Below are 22,500 nucleotides of genomic sequence, written 5' to 3'. Positions count from 1 at the left end.
ACCAACAGAAATGCTAGCGACTTCTTACAAATCAACCTTGGTTATGAATTCTACATTTGCGCCACAGCAACTCAAGGAAACCCAACTGCTGATCAATGGACAACAAAATACAAGATATATACATCGTTGGACAACATAAATTGGACAACCTACAAAGAGAATGGGACAGAAAAGGTTTGTAATTAACTTTTTAGGGAAGATTTGCCCTACAATTTTAAACAAATTCTATGGGAAAATTCACCACCTGACGAGGAAATTCCATGTCAAATTTCACGCGAAAAATCACAGGTACCCAAAGCTAACGATGTAATTTGAGCATCACGATCACTTAAATAATAACCGTTTGTATGGGAATTTGCAAACGTCTTTAGGAGTCGAAGATAAAGGAACATTAATTAATTGAACATAAATGCCTTACCTTGTCTTCTCGATACCTTATCAGTGTTTTTGTGGCGTACTTTGGCCATTTCAGCGCTATTCCAGTGGGTTCTAGGTTCGCTGTTTTCTCTTTATGTATTTATGTACCAGTCAAATTGAAGCTTCAACATCCCCCCCCCCCCCCTTTTCCTGCCCGGGTATACCCCGGACATTTGACTCCTTTTCCTGCTCGGGGGGAGGGAATTTGATCATCTTAATCTTCCGGGGGCGGGGCATTTGATCACTACTCATAGGGGGTGGGGAATTTGATCTTTAGCCTCGATTTCATGTTACGTTTGCACGTGGGTTGATAAATCATGGCGGACACAAACTTAGATGCATTCAAAGGTAAAGATTCCGCATTCGTAGCTGATTAGTTGAAAAGCAAAGGCCTACAGAAAGAGATATTTATACCTGTTACTTGTCCTCCTTGTGCCTCTTGCCATGTAGGGCCCTGATTCTCCTTGGTGTTGTCTATTAAAGCATGTTTACATACACAGTTTCAGAAACATAATAGAGGCTACTGGTAATTTTCCCTGGTAATTTTCCCTGGGATGGGGGCATTTGATCACCTGAAATGGACCTATGATGAGGCATTTGAGCTTTTTGGCCGGGAGGGGGGGGGGGGGGGAATTTAAAAAAAAATTTACAAAAATAAAAATGCTAGGTGGGTTGCCCGGGGGGGGGGGGGGGGGGTTGTTGAAGCTTCAATTTCACTGGTACATTATCTTCAACAAATCGTAAACATTCAGTTTGTTTACAGTGTATGTGTCACTGACATCGTCGCCCACCCGGTGTGTTACAAATTTGGTGTTTTCCAACGGCCGTTCACGGAGCATTATCGACGGGTACGCGATGGAAGGGAGTCGTTACATTTGGGGAGACGAAAGTTTTTTATCCGTCGATAGAGAAGGCATTAGTTAGAGGAGGATTTTAACGTGCACTGGGTTAAATCTGGAGGCGACCTGAGCGTTCGGAGTGAATTTACGGCTGATTTACTTCGGTGGATATGCGAGACCGCCACCAGCAAGTAACCAGCCTTGGAGAATCATATATAATTGTGAGAGAGCAACAGTAGAACTAAAACTCCCTAGAATCGCGCTGAAACGGCCAGAAATGCTAAGAATATATCATAAGTAAGACAAGGAGGCAAGGTAAGAAATTCTGGTGTATTTTTATTTTAATGCCCTAAATAACGATCGCTAAGGCCCGTTTTAAACGTCGCATTATACATACATGTGACGAATCTAATGCAAATGAGAAAAATCTATTGTTCTCGCTCATTTGCATTAGATTCGGCACATGTAAAATGCGGCGTTTAAAACGGACCTAAATTCCCCATAAAAAACCATATAGAATTTATGTAACGCAACAATGATTCTCTGTGAGCTTGGGGTGAGATGATAAAAGTTTCTTTGAATTGCACAGCGTTTTCAAAGATGAAGCTAGGCATTTAGTTTACCTTTTGGAGAATGCTGCAGTATTCAGTGAGGGGGTTCAAAACCTCCCGCTTCCCGTTCCTTTATCTCCCGGCTCCTGCCTTTTTAGTCCTGCTACCGTCCACTATAAATTAGGAGACGCAAAACACATCTTGGTCATTTAGCTGCGTAATTCTTAAGTGATGACGGTCTCAATTGTTCCAACTTGCAGTTCTGAATAGACCTCTTTACAGTTGTGTACCATTCTCGCCACCAGAGTCTCGGTTCGACCCAAGGCTCTGGGAAACTCTATGTAGGAGAACATGCGCCGTAGGGTTCTTATAGCAAAGAATTGGCTATTTAAACCTTACGGCGACTGCTCACTCCTCGTGCTGACATGAATGCACCAATTAGAGACGCTTTTGATTGTTCTTCACGAAAACCAACGAGAAGACACTTTGTTTCAGGGTTCCCCAGAGATCGTCTCTCCCTCAGTCAAGAGAAGAGCTCTGGAGTCGAGATTGAGTTGTGTGCTTAGTTACCTGGGCACGGTTGTTCGAAAACCGATTAACTTAATCCGGGATTAGCGTAAACTTTTGTTTCATGTTTTCAACTTTTTGATGAAAGTTGTTTTGCTTATTTTTGTTTTTCAAGATTGACTCCCTCTAATGTAAAGTTTTGCCGAATATCAGCGTTAAACAGCATTTGGAAGTAGAGAAATAAACTCCTTGGTTAACTTTTAATTTGGGTATTAGTGTTAATCGGCCTTTGAACAACCGGGCCCAGGCCTTTAAATAAAAGTGAAGCTAGTACAGTGTTGACCTTGTTATGACACAGACCTCCCTCCTTTTCTCATGTTAATGATGTTTTTGTCATGCTAATTAGTAAGAATTTACATAAGAAAAACAGTGATGTTTCTGTCAAAACAAGGTCAACTCCAGCCTCACTTTCATTCATAGGCCAGGTAACTAAGCACACAACTGTAATATGGTCTGTTGTCTCGTGTTCTAATAAATACACGTTTTCTGGGGCAGATCCAGGTTTTCACAAAATGGGGCGTGACTAAAGGTGCCGTCGAAGGCAGCGCGCCTGTTTGGGACCCCTGGGGAAACTTTGGGATTTTTAATCCTCGGAAACGCGATTTCCGGCATTCTGAGGCCAAGGCAGCGTGTTTTAATTTCTCATTTGTTAAAGTTAAAATTCCATATTTTTGCATTAAAATATACCAGAGCTGCTCAAAATGATATATGTTATTGCCAGCTGGGAGGTCTGTGTAGCGAAAAACTGTGACTGAGGTCTTGAAAATGCTGCCTGAGGCCGCAGGCTGAGGGGAGCTTTTCCAAGGCCGAGATCACAGTTTTTCGCTCTACGGACCGCCCCTTAGGTGGTAAATAACTTTTTTTCTTTTCTCTCTCTTTTCCTTTCTGAAGTCACTATTTTAAGTCTTGACTCGCACCGCGTTTGATAGCGAATGCAGTACAAACTGAACGTTTCAAAGAGAAACATTTTTATTTGAATTATATTTTCAGGCCTCTTGTCTACTAAAAATCTGTTTTGAAACACTTACTTTTGTATGTAAATGGTTGGGTGTCAAAAAATGGAAATTTAAGGTAATTACACAAGCTCACGCAACCAGGGCTAGGATTCCGCCCGGGTTGGCGGGCAAGATAGAAAAATTCCGCCCTCTCCCAGGGCCAATCAGATCGCAGGATTTGCAGAATTCCGCCCGCTCGCGCATTGAGAAAAAAATATGAAACGTGAAGTACTTCGGATCAAATTTTCCTGTAGAAAAGTATGAGAAAGTATGCTGCACTTAAACCTTTTTTAAACTTTGTGTTTCATCAAAGACGGGATCCATAAGAAGCATTCTTCGGGGTATATATCTTTCCGCAAAACGCTGAACTACAGCATCGTAGGTGACGGGCTTTTCGTTGTGACTGGCGTAGTGCAAACAATTCGCAGCAAACAGTTAATGTTAGGGAAATTGTCTGGATCACAGGCCTGGTGAAAAAAAAAAACCACATTCGCAGCGAACCAAAATATTAAAATACCGGTACTCATTTGTTTCTTAATCAGAAAAACGTTTTAGCTACATCGAACAGCAGCGAATTAGCCATCTTATTTAAATTGTACTTGTATTTATTTTATATTTTTACAAGTTTATGTCACTAAGTGTTTCAATTAAGGGGGTTCGATCGAACCCCCAGAACACCCCCAACCCCTCCCCCTCCCAGGTTTTCAACAATCAGTCCGGAGTTCGTTGGGATCATAAAGTCATTAAAATGTAGAAGTGGGATATGACGAAGTTGCAGTGAAATGTCACCACGTAGTGAAATCTTAGTCCGTTCTGATTCACGGTCATAGACCGAATGCATAAATAGGGCCCTCACTAGCCTCGTTTGCATGGAGAAAACGCAAAAGAAATGTTTGTTGAGAGTTAGCACAGAAACAAAAGAATACATTTTTGGACGCCATTTATGCATTCCGTTTAAAAGGAGCAAGCTAGGCTTTGGTACATTATGCTTTTGTTTCTTCACTAAAATGCTCCACCTTAATGCTCCAGTTCTCACACTAAAATGCTCGGTCGTTCCGAAAAAAGTCACTAAAATGCTCCGATAATGCTCATTATACAAACGTTTTTTTAAATTTTGACATGGTTTTAACTGTTAACACTTACAAAAACCAGGTGAAGCTATGATCTTCACAGTTATGATTCATTTCATATACCCTTTCATCACTTACAAAAACGTACGCCTTGGCAGGATTGTTACTTTTTTAGCTGACTGATCGGACATCGATAACACAGACCAAACACGGAGTGCATGCACACTGGGTCACAGCCACGGCTCAAGGAGTCACAAAGAGAAAAAAAAGGCTGCCTAGACTCTTGAAACGTAAAACCGCTGACTTGTCCTCAGTCTCCTCTCAGCTCTATCAGGGTGGCATTTGCCCTTTTGAGTTTTAGTCTTCATTTTCTCTGAGAAAAATAATTTCTTTTTTAGTCTCTCAAAAAAGAAAAATTTTCCGGGAAAATGCCACTAAAATGCTCGAATAATGCTCAATGCTTTTGCCTCAATAAAATGCTCGAAAAAATGCTAGCATAATGTACAAAAGCTTAGAGCAAGCTCCCAAGAAGCCGTTCCATGCACGGACTCAGACCTTTCACTACCGCATCGAAAAATACTAAGACCTATTAAAATGGTCTTCAAAAATAATTAAATTATAATAAATTCGCGTCGCTTTGCCTAGACTTTCGAAAAGTCCGTCCTCTCTAGTAGATTGCACGCGGAACGAAGGACTTTTCATACTTGATTGTCGCCAATTTTAGCGACCCAAAAACGGGTCGCTGAGCTAGACCAATCAAAGTAGTCCTCGTGGACCCCAGGGGATAAGCTCAGGGGGGGTAGAATTGTCAATGAAAATTTGCCATGCGCAGTGAAGTTTGACTTTCAACAGAGCTACTAAGGCCACCGGATATTCCGAATTGCGCGACTATCAGGGGAAAACAATTCAAGAATATCTGTCTTGCAGAGATATATTTGTGTCTGCTCCATCTGGAGCTGGGAAAAGTCTGGCCTTTGAACTAGCCCCGTACGCTTTTTATCGTTTACTTGGAGAGGATTGCGATGCTATCGTCTTCGTAATTTTTTCACTGATTTCACTCATGAAATACTTGGTCTCTAGTCTCAATTGTCGTGGCATTAGAGCGTCATATTTCGGAGAGAACATAAGTATAAACTGGTGTTTGGAAGTCCCGAGGCGATTCTATCGACACATTTTTCGTCGAATGGAACAAAAAGTTTTAAAATGCATGTGTATTCATCGGCAGGACTTTTCCGTGGGTGGCAGGTGACGGGTTGCGGGTTGCGGGTTGCGGGTTGCGGGTGGCGGCTGACGGGAGACGGGTGACGGGTGACGTTTTTTCTGTGCAATCGGAGGGCAAATTTTTGTCCGTTTTAGACGGGTTTGTGGGTGAGCAGGTGTCACCCGCCACCCGCCACCCCGGAAGAGTCCTGCCGTGTATTCCTTGACGAGAGTCATTGCATCGTTAAATGGAAAGTTTCCCTGAGATGTACTTTTAATTCCGGTCTAGCACGTCTCCTACAAGTGAAGCCTACCTGATCTTTCATGAGTGAAATCAATTGACTTTCTTGACGATTCGAAGCTTTCCCTTACTTGATAATCTTTCGAACTAATGTTTCGTTTCCATCAGCACAAAAACGGCACAAAGTGTTGGTCCAAAAATATCACTAGAGATCTCCTTTCCAAACGGCGACTCAAGATGGAAATAAGCTTTCGTTTTATTTCGTCTTTGTTTCTGATACCTTCAGCACAAAGTCAACAATTTTCTCTTTCGATTTCGTGGAAACAAACACTTTCGATTGTGAATTTTCCTATAGAATACGCAAGTGTGCATGCTTGTCGATTTCGTATTCATTTAAAGGGGTGGCAAATGGTAAATGCGAGACTTTGCGAGACGGCGAGACCAGCGTTTTTCTTTGGGAGCCCGAGACATTTTGACTTTTTAGATTGCCAGACCGAGACTTCAAAGTGTTTGACACCGTCATATAAAAAAACGAGACTGCAAGAAGCACATAACCGCTCAAAAAACGAGACTGCGAGACCCGTGAAATTCGACTAAAATTTTGCGAGACCCAGAGTTTTTGATGAACCATTCGCCACCCCTATTTAACTTGTCTCGTAACATTCAATTGTGAATTCTGTTTTTTGAGGTAATGATCAAATTCAGGTCTTGGCGGAAAATATATCCTACAATTTTTTTCCACGATAAAGCTGTGGACCAGTGGACTGCAATTATTACTTTGAAATGGGAAGACAGCAGCACACAATTGTTAATGGAATTGCTCCCTCTGATCATGACACCTGTTTGCCACCTACCTTATGCTACCAAATGAAGGTGCTCTGTTTACATGTCTGTTTACATGTGCTCTTTATCCTCCAGTGACCTACTGTGAAATATAACACGAGTTAATTTACTCGCCCACTGATTGCACCCATCTGCTTTGGTCAAAGGAAAGACAGATAAAGCAATTTAAGACGATTTATGTCTGATTGTAATGCTGTCAACCTGATTAACACATATAACTCCTGTTTCTATGGTTTTTGTTGACTTTGGGAGAGTTGTTGGCTCTGACTAGAAAATCTTTGAGCGATTTGCCCTTCCGATAGGTGACAATGCAAGTGACAATGCACAGTGTTAGAAAATATTTTTGCGAGTTTAACGTTGTCTGAAATGAAGTACCAATGATGTTATTTAAGAATATTTTGGGGCTACGATGTAGCTGGTTGATATGTAGTAACAGTATTTTGATGCCTTATAATTTGTTTTTAAGGCCTCTTTTAAATCCTTGATGCGAAATTGATCTCAGCCATTGTATTTGTGATAAGTTCTGGAACTGAAGATAGCTCAGTCGAGTAATTGAGATTGAAAACCTCATTTGTTGTGATTCTAAGTTGTCTTCAACGAGGTTTGTTATCAACACTTTCTCCATTGATGAATCCCTTCTTAACACCGGACTTGTCTTTCATATACCCGACATGAAATAATTAATGTCTAAAAAAGAAAAGGCCCCCGCCAGAAAAAACCAACTACAGTCACGTATTAGACTATAATAACAATACCTAATCAGAAATTCGTAGTCCGAGTAACAATGTTTCTTTTGTCTTGCACCATTTTGGTCGGCGTATGAAAGTGTACCGTAGTACTGAGAGGGTCACAAAAGGAGGCATGTAGGCCTAGCTACAAATATCTGGATATTTTTTTTACATATTGTAACGGATTGCGTTACAATGTTTCCGTTTTTGTCATTGTCATAATTTCCGCTCCTAAGGTCAAAGAACATTCGGGAAAGGGCGTGCAGACATTAAGGACCTGCCATAAGTTAGGATTTCCCTCACTGATTAAGATTATCCCTTAACCGGAGGAAAGAGGTATGATTTCATTGTTGTAATTAATTTATCATCAATAATGTCTCATTTGTTCAATGATCTCGTGTTCGCCTATGTTATATTCGTTCGCTCAGTTTTCTCGTGTCGATTTCACAATGATATTTCCATTATTGCTTCCATCTTTTGTAATTGTCGCACGCTCCAAATTGCTTTTTCAGTTTTTACGTCGTTTCAAGCGCAATAGAATTTAAACCTATTCCAAGAGTAGTGCTTGAGATGCTACTGAGTAAACGCTCCTCCGTGCTGATATAAAGAAAAGAAGGTAAATGCAAATCCATTACAGATATGTAGGAGCTCCTGGGATATTTAGAAAACTCCGAGATATTTAGAAAAAAAAAAGAGATGATGTTTGGGTTTTGCTATGGTCTTATTTCTTTTATAAGTTCATACATGTTTTGCTTAAGATATATTTTAAACTTGAAATCAATGAATTGTCAGCAGTGGTCCGGTTGACCTGTTCAGCGGTTTTCCTCACGAATATTGTATCCCACGAGTCATAGTAAGTACACCCTGAATATGGCACATGTTGAAAGAGTCAGCCCCAATGCTTTGAGTAAACAATCGTTAACTGATTATGTGGAGACAGGGGAGTCGAAGAAAGGAATCCCGGGACATAAAGTACCTGTGAGCTAGCCAAAGCAGATACGCGTTTTGGCTTGAAAAGAACAGGGTCAGAGTTTATATTGTTGTTTATTTTTTAAAAGAGATTAAAGAGTATAGCATAGAGATGAATGTCATACCTTCGTTGTCACGCAGGGCAGAAAATGCTACGATGTACTAAACGCTTTCACATTTACTTGGGGCAGCACTGAAAGCCAGAAACCGTCCGGAATCAGGAATCCAGAAACCAGAATTACCCACAATTCGGGAGTACTGCAACAACTTATCCACACTGGATAAATCACTATCCACTGAATAACTCAATTGGTTTTGCTAGTGTGTATCCACGGGATAGCGATTTATTTTGAAAAACAAAGGCCTGGATCTTGAGCATCTTGATTATCATCAATTACTCTAATGATCATTGTCAAGTTTACGTAAAAGTAATAATGTTTGAAATTTATTAAATAAAAAAAGTTGTGTTTTACCGTCTGTCCTCCCTTTGATTATTTCTACCGGAAGCCTCCAAAAGGGGCTCTCTCACGTTATTTTAGGGAGTTTAGGGGAAATCTTTAGTTAATCACGAGTTTGAAATGGAAATGCGAAATTCCTTTACTGATAAAATTATCATTAAATCACACATAATGATTGTGACCAAAAACGACCTTTATCTAGGTGATTTGCCATAAACATGAAAAACGTAGGGCCGACCTTTTTCAGTTTAAGATTACCCCAATCCAATCCGTTTCAATCTCGTCCATTTGAGTCCACACTGCTTCTCGTTCCCTTTGCTGTATTTCTTGTATGTTGTTCAACAGTTTCAACTGGTTATTGCAATGTTTCGTTTTCCTTTTTGGGCATTTTGGGTTTCATGTAAAAGTACATCATTCTAAAGTCCACGGTAATACTATGTTCAAACTGTAAAAACACGGCGGAACGTTCTAACCCAAGCCGACCATATCATCAGTTGTCGAACTTGAAACGCAATATTCATCTGCCTTTCGGCATAACTTCTTCAAAACTTGCTTGTTTCCCTATTCAATGCTAGTGGGACGTCTCGAAAGAACTTAACTTCGATAAACAATGTGAATTTCTCATACCGTAGAGTTTCGATAGTAGCGACCCTCGATCCTTTCGGAATTAGTAGCCTTTGTGGGTCGCTACTTTCGGGGAACAAAAATCGTTTACAAATAGAGCTGGCGCGAGCTTTTTTTCCAAAATAAAATATGAACAACATAAAATTAAAAAAAGAACAACATTTTATTTGCATTCTATATGTATAGATTGTGTTTCATACATGATAACTGTGGCAAAAACTATATAGAAAACCATATAGAGTTTTCAATTTCAATGTGAAGAAACGTTCATATTGTTAATACGAAATTATACCGGTTTATGGTAGTTCTTAGATCACTACATCTGTGAACTGATGTCAAGGACGGATGGTGGCATAAAGCTTCCCCTTGTTGTAAATTAAAGTGCTTTATCGTGAACAATTTGTGACACTGCACGAACATATTATTGTACATTAAAATTTTGACTATTGATTGACATATTAATGGTATACAGTTTACAATTAAAAAAACTTGGTCTCTCTACTTTCAGGGGGTGGGGAAGTCGCTAGTTTCGCGGGGAGGTCGCTACTTTCGGGATTTACTAGCGGCCACAAAAAAATGACGTTAATTTCGGGGGGCTGTTACTATCGGAAATTGACGGTATTACTGTATGTTCTTCCTGAATCAACAGCTTCAGTCGCGCTCCGTCACTTACGCAAGTGAGCTGTTTTTCCTTTTAACTTGTCTTCATACAATCACATTTACAGTGCTAAGTAGCTTTTAATTGATACAAAAATCTGGAAGACACCACAGTCCTGGCACGCGATATGTTCTCTTCCGGTTGCCTTCCGCGTCTAAAAAACGCGCGTGCTCAAGCCCCCTATTCTCCAGGCGCCTTGTTCCTTAAAAAGAAGCATTTTTGTACCCAAAAAGCAGGGTGAAAAATAAGGAAAACAAGTTAGACAATCTTTAAGTTTCCTTTATTGTAATTTGGACATCCATATTTTGATGATGCCATCACCATTTTCAAATCTTTATGTCTACAGAGAATAGCAAGCTCAGATCCATTTTACATCATACATTTTCTCAGAGTGAAATACTTGAGTGTGCAGATTATAGCAGAGCGTACAAGGAGTGAGTAGTTCTTGCGAATTGTCTCTGGTTTCTGGTTCCCGGATTTCGGATTCCAGATTCCGGATTCCAGCTTTTACTGCTGCCCTTTACTTGTACTTGTTTTAGTCACTTTGTAGAGACTGACGCATTGCGGTCTTGCCAATAAATTAAGTTTTTGATCAGTTTATAATATTTATAGAAAACTGTTAAGAAAATGTTTAGGATATTAAGAATTTTTTCACAATATTTAGGGGGAAACAGCGAGATATTTTGGAAAAATATCAGGAATTTCCGGAAACATATTTTGACGAATTTACGAGATATTTGTAGCTAGGCCTAGAGGAATGCGTGAATTGGAAAGTTTTTGTAGGCTTAAAATGTGTTTGGACATAAGTAATTATGCTGCTGGCGAAAAGTTAAGACCCTTGAAAACTTCATCGTCGAGAAAAACAATGCGTTCAGACAACATTAAAGGAGCAAACGCACGCATACATTGACTTCACTCCTACAGGATAGTAATTTCAACATACAATATTGGTTTCTAAATGAGCCGTGTACCTATCTTATCTTACAGATATGTATAGTTATATAAAATGCTAAAATTCTCTTAAATACTAATACTTAATACTATGTATGTTACAGAGACTAAATTATTAAAAGTTACGGTTAGTTGAGCAATGAAAAGGAAGCCTAAAAAATCCAGGCTTGAATGGGATTCGAACACATGAATATGCGATTGCACTGCACTTGCTCTACCGACTGAGTTATCAATCCAACTGGGAGCTGGTCATTATTATTTTGCCATTTTAGTATCCATTGCAATGCTGTGAGTCTGCGCATGTGGAGTTACTATTAAAAGGCAAAACACCGGAATACAATGCATCTATTGTACGCTTTATTTTCACGTTCTGAAAATACTTTTTTTTGAGAGTTGAAAGTTCATTTAGTTTGGCTTTGACACTACAAAGTTCATTATTTTACTGCTTTGTTCATTCTGTTTGGAGTTGATCTTGGAGGAAGATCTGCTGGCAGCTGAGTGGATTCTCTTCAAGCTGGTTTTCTAGTGGAACTTGATCAGAATCGGTCTTATTTCTTTTACCTGTTTATTTTTCTTAGGGGGCTCCTCAAGTTTTTGTTTCGTCGTTTTGCTGAGGGAGAGGGAGATTTTAGAGTCCATTTAAGGACAGTGCCTACAGTTGTTATTGACCATACGTTCTGCGCATTTCGAAATACTCGGAGTTCCCAGCGGTGGTGCTTATCAATACAATGAATCTTTTTGAGCGCTTTAAAACTATGCGGAGAAAGCAGAACTCAGCAAGTGCTCTTAGTACGCAAAAGGCAAATTGAGGATAACCATCCATTGTTTGGAGCTTCAATTTGAAAAAGAGCGCTATACATTGCTTTGTATTTTACAGCTACTGTTGATTAATTAACTTTGAAAAATGTGTGGTTACTCCCAATTTTCTTTTTGGATTTCAATAACACTTGTAAAGGTCTTCGTCTCCTGCACATTCATAAACTGGGAAAAAATACCTTTAAAGTAGTGGGCACCGTCCTTAAAAAAGCCATGGTTTCTGATATTGAGACAGTTGGCATTAAACTTTTCAATTTGAAAGTAAACATTAACACCATGAATTTGTCTTACCAAACAGAGGCATCTGTCTTTGGCTTATATTCAGGCTACTGTTATCATCTGTATCATCGTCACCATAATTGTCAGCATAAATTCTTATTTCTTTTGCAGGTCTTTTATGGAAATACTGGGCGAAACGACATTGTCAAGCATAATCTTGAGGAGGTTATCATAGCGAGCTTCATCCGCTTTCAGCCAACTGACTTTTTTGGTCATAAGGCATTGAGAGTTGATCTCTATGGAACACTTAAATCTCTAGGTAACTGATGAACTTATTTTCTATGCATTTTAACAACTTCATCTAATCATTTAGAAAAGACGAAAGTAGAAAAGAAATAATGAACTCTATTCGAACTCTTTCTTCATATATGTTCCGGAAAAGTTTTTAAGAGCCTGCTGTTAGTATTGTAAGAATTACGTATCAAGACAGATTTTTTGGTACATTCGAATAAAGTAATGGTGCATCTAGACTTGTGCAGTTTTCTTCTGTACTCACTAATACTTTTTTCTTCATGCCAGTTCCTGTTGAAGCACCTGTTCTTGTCAATGTGACTGCACAGTCGTCGACTAGTGTTGCTGCGTTTTGGGAGCTGTCAAAACTTTACTACAGCGAAAGAAACTTGATATCCTTTAAACTTCTATACCAAAAGGAAGGCTCCAACCTATTAGAAATACAAACTATCAAAGATGCAGCTTGGGGTGATGCAAAGAACGTTTCAGTCATCAATGGTTCGTTAGTTTTCTCCATGGTTGTCACAGGGCTTGAAAAATTCACAGAATATGAATTTAAAGTGTGTGTCTTCAGTTCGGTGGGGTGTGGACGAAACAGTTCCTCAAAGATTGCAAGGACATGGGAAGATGGTAAGGGACTCTGTCATTTTATCAGGCTTGATATAGTCAATTGGGTGCATTGTCATTGTTGTTGTTATTGTTATTTTATTTGTTTAAGCAGGTTGAAGTTTTGGTAGCTATTCAGCTGATGTGGACCTGCTATACCCACCCACCCAGATACACACCGAGGACAGCCACAACACCGGGAACTTCATCCCCTACTCTTCTCGAATAGTGTGTGGATTCTTTAACGTCCCATAGGGAACTAATGAACACGGAAGTTATTTGTGAGACAGGACCTCCGGCCTATCGTCCTTATCCGAGAAGACTTGAAAGTCTAACCATTTTACGGATGTAATTACAAAGGCAGCAGTTTTTCCTCAGTTATTTAAAGAGCCTGAGTGTTAGTCCTGCCGGAGTCGAACTCACGACCTCCCGCATGGCAGCCCGGCCATGTGTATGGCCATAGACACAGCTGACCCTTTCTTATAGATTTTCTATCTCCGATTGCTCCATGTGGTCTTGGAGAAAGTACTCAAATGCAGTTGAAAGAAATTGACATATTTGCAAATGTGGATTGCCATGGTGTTTTTACTTATTGATTGATTTATTCATTTAAGAGTTTTTTTTGTTCCTGATAAGCCATCTTTCTTCATTTAAAATGTCACTTCCTTCATCAAATTAATCTCCTTTATTGGGAAGAAAGGAAGAAAGTTGCTTCTCAATTAAGAATGGTTGAATCACATTTCTTTTATTTCATACCATGGGCAAAGTTCATTTCTGATTTCTTGTTTTTGCTGCATTTAATTTTTTTAGTCCCATCAAAAGCTCCTAGCAATTTTAGAGTGACTGTTAACACATCTACGGCCATCATAGCGTCCTGGCAGCTTCCTTCCCCTGACTCCAGACATGGAATCATTCTAGGATTTAAGATGTTTTTCAGGAAAGAAGGCTCCACTATTAACAGACTAGAAAACATTTCTGTTTCCAATATCACGATGTACACAAAAATTGTCACCGGGTTGGCTAAATTTACACCATATGAATTTTGTGTGTTGGCCTTTACCTCTGCTGGAGATGGAATTAACAGTTCGATTCGATTCGCAAGAACAAAGGAAGATAGTAAGTGATATTGTTTAATTTAACTTTTGTAACAACAAGCTAAGGCTCCCTTACAGTTAGGTAAGTCAGCCTGTCACCCGTTTAAATCAATTTTAAGTGGTGAAATGTATAGGTAAAAAACGAAAGTCTTTGTTTTAAGGCTGAAGATTATATCATCTTTAGTTTTTTTCATGGCTTATTACATTAAATTGCATGTGCACCTGTTTCATGTACTTGCATGTACCACAGTGGAATGTTCCAGTCATCACTTTTCCCCTAAACTTTTGGCTACAAAAGAAAACCATTTTATGGAAAGTATGAACCTATATATATTTGAGCTGCAGAATAGAATAAAATGAAATTAGGAAAGATCATTATGGTTAGTTGAGCAATGAAAAGGAAGCCTAAAAAATCCAGTCTTGAATGGGATTCGAACCCATGATCATGCGATTGCACTGCACTTGCTCTACCAACTGAGCTATCAAGCCAGCTGGCAGCTGGTCACTTGTAAATAGAAGCCTGAAACAAATCCTCCATGCTCAGTGAACTGGATTCGAACCCATGACCCTAAGATTAAGCTACACTTGCTGTATTAACTGAGCTATCAAGCTAACTGGGAGCTGGTCATTTGCAAGTTCAAGTTTATCCTGTCCGTGATGATGTTCTGGAAAGATCATCCCAGTTAGTTGAGCAACCCATTCTCTACCTCTGAATTAACAATTATCGTTGATTCCACATTTGCTCGGAATTTACTTTTTAGATTAATTTAGATAACTGAAAGCTTGATATAGACTATGGGAAATGGTCATATATTTTTTAAAAGACAACCCACGTATATGGTCATACAACTGTAGGACTCGAACCTTGCAATGTTGATTAATTTAACCCGTCACCAACCACTTGAACACGACACCTCTAGCTGCCCAGGGACAATATTTTAAACACTATTTGATAATGCTGTATTATCGTGCCTCAAAAAACAATCTTAAACACTGCAAACGGTCGGTTACCAAACTTCACAACAAAGCTAAACATTTGAAAATCAAAGTTTACGCCTTTTTAATCTAGTGTAGGCCCAATTACTCTTGAGCAATAATATTCTATGGGAGACAAAAAAAAAAAACATGAAACGCTCGATTTTGCCAAAATTTTTATTTTAGCATTTTAACACAAGTGTCCATTTTTCTTTTTTCCCCAACATTTCGTTGTGTGCAAGTTTAAATGCTGCCTACTTTTATGCATCATTGTGCCCACTGTTCCTTGCAAAGATCATTGTAGTTAATATATCAAGATGGTTATGAAACTGTACATGTTTCTTTGTTTTTTCTCTTGTTTTCTGTTTTGGCCCTGACCAATATTGACCAAACCACACCCTTCTTCTAACAGACAACCAATCAGAAGTTTTGATTAATTTATTCAAAACTCAAAAATGAACCGAGGACAATATATTGTGCATGGTCACGGTCAGGTTAACCTGAAGTGTGACAGCACTGTACTCACTTTTCAAGGTTTCGGGGTTTCATAACCAGTCCATGTATATGAACTATGAAAAACCAGGCCCTGCTAGTAGCAAGTCAAGTGACTGAGGAGAGAAAGATTTTAAAACCTCTTAGATTTCGGGAGCTACTTGACCACCCATTGTCAGGTTACTCTGTAACCTGTAAATGACGTTTTGGCAATTGCTCTTGAAGCATCCAAACTTTACTTTGAACATTCAATAAGTTCCGACAGATCGCGACTGCCAGGGTTAGGGTTAGGCAACCACACAGCATGACAATCATTGCCCGGTTTTCCTTTTTTGGAAGATCAACTAAGCCTATGTATAACGGATGTCTTAAAGTATATTTAAGTTTTATACCGCCAGAAAGACAAGTTTAAGCAGGAAAATGTTACTACCAAGAGTGTGAAGCTTTTCAACAATAATAATTATTTATCTGCTCTTTGGCAATTAAGGACGTTCGCGCCCATTGCTACTGCGCATCCTTACAGCGCATGCAAATTCACATGCCACGTCATGCATCGAGTGCGTGCTAAGTACTAAAATGAACAATGATCCTGGGCAGATGGCCATTCTTATAGCATTTCTTGGATTTAACGATCTTGGATGTTCGGTGACCCCTACTTTTCTTTTCAGAAACTTATTTCATTTACAATTATCTCCACATTGTCCAAAAACGAACAAAAAGTCAATGTGGGAAGTAAAAAAAAAAATTCAAGATTTCTGTCCTCGGGACATGGAATCCTGCCATCTTGCGGCTGCAAGGTGCATGAAACTATGGTCCCTAAATGCGAACTTGTTCTTTAAGGAACCTCAACAGTTAACTAAATTCACTTGATGGGTTCATTAAACAAAGTTTGGTAGAGAACATTTCAGTTCAAAGATTTAATTGCAATATTTTTGGGCTTACAGACACTGTGGTCTTATTCACTAAAGAAGCTGGATTTTTTCAGATTTAGGGTGTTCTTCCGGGCAAGTTCTCTCCCAAACGAAGTCGGTGACCCCCCATTTTTTTACATTTCTTACATCACTAATACTCATCTTTCAATGGTAAAATTTTCAGAAGAAGGCCAATGTTAGAAAAGTTTCGCGCAAACGTCCTTAAATCTTCTTGACAATGAAAATATTTTGTTTCAAAAGTACAGTTTAAGCTGGCTAAGAAGTATAACCCCCGTTTCAAAACAGCTACTTCTCTCAGTCTCAAGGGACGTCCTTTCATCTATCACTTTTCACTGAATTCACATGGCACCAGATTGCCAACAAACACAAACAATATAACTGTATCAGCTAATTAAAGCTGCGTATCTTTCCAAGTCTAAACTATCTCAGTCTGTATAATACAACATATATACAGCTGTAGAATCTATTTTTAGTAATGCTGAACAATGACTATATGTACCACAGACTAGAATCGGTTCTTAAGTGCTTTACATGACTTGATTATAACACAGGTACTGCGACTTAATCAACAGGGATCAGTTAATGTTTTTTCTTCATTAATTTAAAGTTCCTTCAAATGCTCCCAGTGGATTTGTGGTGACTGCAAGCAATTCTACAAGTATCAGAGCATCTTGGGAGCTACCACCTGCTGACTCCAGAAATGGAATCATTACAGGATTCAAGTTGTTTTATAGACAGAAACACTCTGATAACCAACCTAAACTTCTTAACATTTCCAATGCTTCCATTCGAGCAGAAACTGTCAGCGATTTGATGAAATTTACAGAATATCAATTTCAATTTTTGGCCTACACTTCGGTTGGGGATGGACCAAATAGTTCTGTTCAATTTGCAAAAACAATGGAAGATGGTAAGTGGAGTCATTAATTGATGAGTTTTTGTGAGTTCTCTCTTCAGTCAATGCTTCAACCATTTAGTACTACAAATTTCATAACTCCGAAGATCATAGCTTCACTTGATTTCATATCCGCAGTTCATATGATTCATTTCATATACCATTTCATCATTGATTCACTCCTCACGGGACCATTAGAACCCACAAATGACCAGCTCCCAACGTCAGTGGCTTCATAGCTCAGTTGGTTAGAGCGTCGCACCGGAATCGCGAGGTCACGGGTTCAAACCCCGTTGAAGTCCTGAATTTTTCAGGATTCTCTACGCAATTGTAAAAATTGCCTTACTAACTGCGATGATCATAGCTTCACTTGATTTCATATCCGCAGTTCATATGATTCATTTCATATACCATTTCATCATTGATTCACTCCTCACGGGACCATTCAAACCCGCAAATGACCAGCTCCCAACGTCAGTGGCTTCATAGCTCAGTTAAATTAACTTAATTTGATTAGCAATTAATTAATGCAGTGCTTATCCGTTGTCAATCCATCGACTGGCAAGTGGTTGATTGGATGATTTACCACTTGATTAAAATGCTTTTGCTGCTTGATGTGGTTAAAGGCATTGATCCTCAACCCATAACTGCACAGATGCATTATTTATAGTGTTGATTTATCTCAAAAATTTGGTTTTATCAACAGAGTTGATAATGTAAATTGGCCACCATACAGAGATTCTAAAAGCTGACGTTTCGACTCCTTGGATTCGCTCTGACGAAGGGCTAACACTCGAAACGTCAGCTTTTAGAATCTCTGTATGGTGGCCAATTTACATTATCCACTCTGTTGATAAAACCAAATTTTTGTATACTACTTCCCCACCGACGCAGCACCACAGTTTCTTTAGAAACTACCCCTTCATTGATTTATCTCAGTCTGTCTTTTATCTCTTGCTCCTGCTCTATGTTCCAGCTCCATCAAAAGCTCCCAATGGATTTATAGTGAATGCGAGCACTTCTTCAACTGTCACAGCATCTTGGCAGCTACCACCCACAGACTCCAGAAATGGAATAATCAGAGGATTTAAGTTGTTTATTAAAAGGAAAGGGTCAGATGTCCAAATGATCGATGTTTCCAACCCTTCAGTTTACACAAAGACTGTTACTGGATTGCAAGAATCTACAGAATATGAATTGCAGGTGTTGGCCTACACTTCTGCTGGTGATGGACCAAAGAGTTTTGTTCATTTTGTTAAAACAAAGGAATTTGGTAAGTGTTACATAACATTTCGGAAGATCAACACAGGGCAACAACCTACAGTTAGTTTTTTGCGTTTTTTCTTCCATGTTTTTCTTTTTCTTACAATAGTATACCAGTAGTAATTTATGATGGTAATTGACTGAGTGGAGTGCAATTTGCTCTGAAATTAGACTTGTGAAATCACAAGTACAGCTGTCCATGCATTATTTCAGTCCAAAATTACACACGACACAAAATTCAATTACCACTTTTATTACATCCATTTAGAAATCGCTCAAATACAGGATCTGAGTCAGTACAAATGGTTTATTTATCCAGTTGCCCACTTATAAAAAAGCGGAACCAGAAGCACTTTTACATATCATTTTTCTATGCAAAACAGAAACATTTGGATGTCATGTGTCAAAGGCTCAGTCAAGCGTAACAAAGGAAAAATATGTTCCATTAAAGGAGATTAAGACAGATCAAAAACAGTGTTTAAACACGAGTTTTGCCACACATTGTCTTTCTTTGTATCTCATTTTCTTGCAATTTGATTGGTTACTTTAAGCAAGCCCTAGCATTCAAATCTGATTGGTTGTTTTGTTTTAGTGTTACTTTCTCATTGGCTGGGGAAAAGGTGCAATTTAGAGAAAACAAAGTGTGATTAGTGAATAAATCTTACTCATCGGAGAGCAAGGATCACCAGCGATAATACAAAGTGAAACCGTGTTGCTGTTTCTTTTATATCATTAATTTTATGTCTCATTGAAATCTGAACTGTAGTGTCTCCATGTTTATCAGGGGCATAAAAGGCCAATAATATCCAGAGACTAGGGAAAACGTTTCATAACAAAACGTTGCATTGGATTTCAAAGGCATAAAGTTTATCGTTGCACTGATATATAATCGGTGATAATGTCTCATGTTCCACATTTTTATCGTTATTGCATGTGAAGTCATCAGTAGATTTACCTGTTCATGAGAGTTAAGCGTAATAGTAAATTGTTCCTTCGTTTTAAACACACACTTACTTAACGGCTTTACATGCAACACTATCTGACGTTAATCTTTGTGCTTAGAATTTCATTAAAACTATCGCATTGAAAATTTGATTCTAGTTTGTACCAATAATAACTTGTGCCATTTTTAGATTTCAGTGGACCAGGTTTTTCCATGGCGAGTATTCTTGGTTTTTCCGTTGGTGGTGTATCTTTGCTTGGCTTTGTACTTCTTGTTGGTTTTTCTTGCCATAAAAAGAGAAGGAAGAAGCGTCCTGCAAAGTGGTAAGCTTTTTTTCTTCTTTTCTTTTTCCTTCCATCTTGAATTGAGTATCTTCCATGTACCGCGCATCCAGTTTCTATGGTGGACTTCCGTCTTCCATCTTCCATCTTCCATCTTCCATCGGTACTCAGTACGCAGTGAGATAATCATATCTCACTGCGTACTGCTTACCGCGTAGCCAGCTTCTAAGATAGCCATTTTCAATTCGCAATTTATTTTTACGTGAATTAATTACATAGTTCAAATTGAATTATTTAGTTTCTGCATACCGCGTAGCCGGCTACGCAGACCCTTGTTTGAGTTGCAGGGTATTCTGCAGTTACTCCAAACTTTGTCCCTCCAGAGCAAATACTTAGAGAGCTTAAAGTGCTGACGAAATTCGCATCTTTCCTATCTAAGCCATTTAAAGACATAAACATGTAGTCTGTGCGAGAAGAAGAATGCCGTTTACTATTTTCAAACATCTCTTTTTGTTCTAAAATAGAGATATTCAAGTTTTCAAAATATGCAAATTAGCCAAGTGATGACGTTATAAGCTCAATCGAATTATGATCAAATGTGATGGAAAAAGATATCCCAGCCAATTTGTATCAGAAATGCTTGATTCTTTGCAGAAAGATTCTAGAAGATGTGCTCCACAATATGAGCATACCAGTTTGTTACCATGGCAATATACTGGTTCCAGACCTCCCTGATGTTACAGGCTTTGCTGGCCACCTTTGGCGTTCTATTGTGATATTTGCCAATGGTGCCTCATCTGCATGATCCTGCAAGCATATAGATATGTTAGGGCAAGTTTGTTGCCTTGCTAAATGTTTTTCTACCTTATGATCACCAAAAATATTGAATCAGGTTGAAGGGGACTGGAAAAGAGTGAGTTGCCATGGGAACCAATTTCTTTACAGCCGAAGGTGTGTTGCCTGTATAACTACAGGGTGTATTAGCCTACCAAGTTTCAATGGTCTCTGCTGCAAATTGACCGAGATAGCTCTACTTATATAAGTGATGGTTGAGTGAATGACGTCATCAGTAATCTCATTTGCATATTTTACACATTTTTCAAACTTAAATATTTCCGGAACCAATGCAGATATTTCCAAACGGTAAACGGCGTTTTTTATCTTTCCTCGGAATTCTATATAATAAACCTAAAAATTCAAGGGATGAAAATTTTATCATAGTAGCTCTTAAAAACATATTTTGAAATACTGAAATTATAACCACATGATAAAGGTGTCAAACTCTGCGAAGCGACATGCAAATAACAGCAGAAAGTCCGGAAGCCATGCCTTTGACCTCTAAAAAAAAATTGCTATAGCACAGCCAAGTGGCTCCACTCTACTGGCTTTTACCTAAAATTTCTCCTCATAACAGAGCACAAAGTATCCTTCAGAAGCACTTGTGAAATAACGAAAGGACGAGAGGCCGAAAATTAAAAGAGAACGGCAAATGCACAATTGTCATGAACTGTAGGAGTCGTGTAGGGCGGTCAACCGCATTTACAAAGACGTGTCAATTATCTATATTAAATATGTCAACAATCACCGATTTAACCAATCATATCATGATACCAGGAGCTGGTATCATAGAACGGCGGCATCAATAGAATGTCTACAGGCTCCCTCGCTTCGTTCGGGCTCATCGGGAGCCTGTTCGCATGCTACTTTGATCTTTTTAACAGCCCCTTGAAAAACAATAGTAAAATATTTGCGGATCGGTCGTTTTCTCTGAAGTTTGAAAGGATGATTGCTAACGAATAGAGAAAGATTTTTTGCAATAACTTAAAATTCCTGTGTTAAGTATGAAAATGCGACAAAGAGGTACATGTAAGGCTCAGGTCAAACGCCGTACTTCACATGATCCGAACCCAATTCAACCAATTAGGCTCATATGAAGTTCGGCGTTTGACCCAATTAAGTTCGACTGATTGGTCGTTCTTCACTGGCCAGCCGTGAAGAACGCCTGAAGACCGACTTTGGGTCAAACGCCGATTTTCACATGAGCCGAACCAAATGTATAATCCATGATAATCAAAGTTAAGTCATGTTAATGTATGAATCAGCCTCGATCTCATGGCCGTGTTCTTTCCAGAAAACTGAAGGAGGGCCGTCAAAAAGGTAAGCTGAATCAAAAGATGCCGTCTACTTTTCAAAAGCAGAGTTAGCTTTAGCATTAAAGACCGTCTTCTTCAGGGATTTTGAATCATTTTGAGAAGAAGATGCTTTCGCAGTTTCTGATCTAAAAGGCTCCGTTTTCACTGTTTCGTTCACGAAAGAACATGCGTTATTTTAAGCCCGCGCGTGCTAATTACATATGCATGAATCATGGCTGTTAACATATTTGCTTATTCCATCAGTTTTTCACAATCAGCGTCCTTGTAACGGTTACCGTGAATTGTACAGCGGGCGAAACATTGATTTTTACCTTGAAAACCACTGCCCAACAAGACCGCCCTTTTTTTTATTTCTTTGGTGTAGCAGTTCGGTTCGACTGAATTAAGTTCCACGTTTGACTCAAATTAGGCGTTCTTTATTGTTCGAGT

At 39.0% G+C, this 22,500-nt stretch overlaps 3 protein-coding genes across 5 annotated transcripts in view; all 3 read left to right on the top strand.

The window, feature by feature from the left end:
* The window catches only part of LOC138023481 (contactin-associated protein like 5-2-like), an 18,786-nt gene extending 5,114 nt beyond the window's left edge, over positions 1–13,672 (top strand). The window contains exons 2-5 of the mRNA XM_068870481.1: positions 1–174; positions 12,318–12,465; positions 12,726–13,067; positions 13,156–13,672. The exon at positions 1–174 is cut by the window's left edge and continues 134 nt beyond it. Coding sequence (XP_068726582.1) covers positions 1–174; positions 12,318–12,465; positions 12,726–13,067; positions 13,156–13,163 — 672 coding nt within the window. The 3' untranslated portion in view covers positions 13,164–13,672. The remainder of the gene's footprint in view (positions 175–12,317; positions 12,466–12,725; positions 13,068–13,155) is intronic.
* LOC138024267 (single-stranded DNA-binding protein 3-like) overlaps positions 1–22,500 on the top strand; it is a 699,715-nt gene that overhangs the window by 319,334 nt on the left and 357,881 nt on the right. The gene's annotated exons all lie outside the window — the stretch shown is intronic.
* The window catches only part of LOC138024238 (tyrosine-protein kinase receptor torso-like), a 33,593-nt gene continuing 29,548 nt past the window's right edge, over positions 18,456–22,500 (top strand). For all 3 annotated transcript variants that reach the window (XM_068871372.1, XM_068871371.1, XM_068871370.1), the window contains exons 1-2: positions 18,456–18,704; positions 19,828–19,960. In XM_068871372.1, the coding sequence (XP_068727473.1) occupies positions 18,557–18,704; positions 19,828–19,960 (281 nt within the window). In that variant the 5' untranslated portion in view covers positions 18,456–18,556. The remainder of the gene's footprint in view (positions 18,705–19,827; positions 19,961–22,500) is intronic.

Source organism: Montipora capricornis, chromosome 11, assembly GCF_036669925.1.
Source record: "Montipora capricornis isolate CH-2021 chromosome 11, ASM3666992v2, whole genome shotgun sequence".
Taxonomy (NCBI): domain Eukaryota; kingdom Metazoa; phylum Cnidaria; class Anthozoa; order Scleractinia; family Acroporidae; genus Montipora; species Montipora capricornis.
Note: the sequence above shows the minus strand (reverse complement) of the source record. Positions and strands in the feature narration are given on the sequence as shown.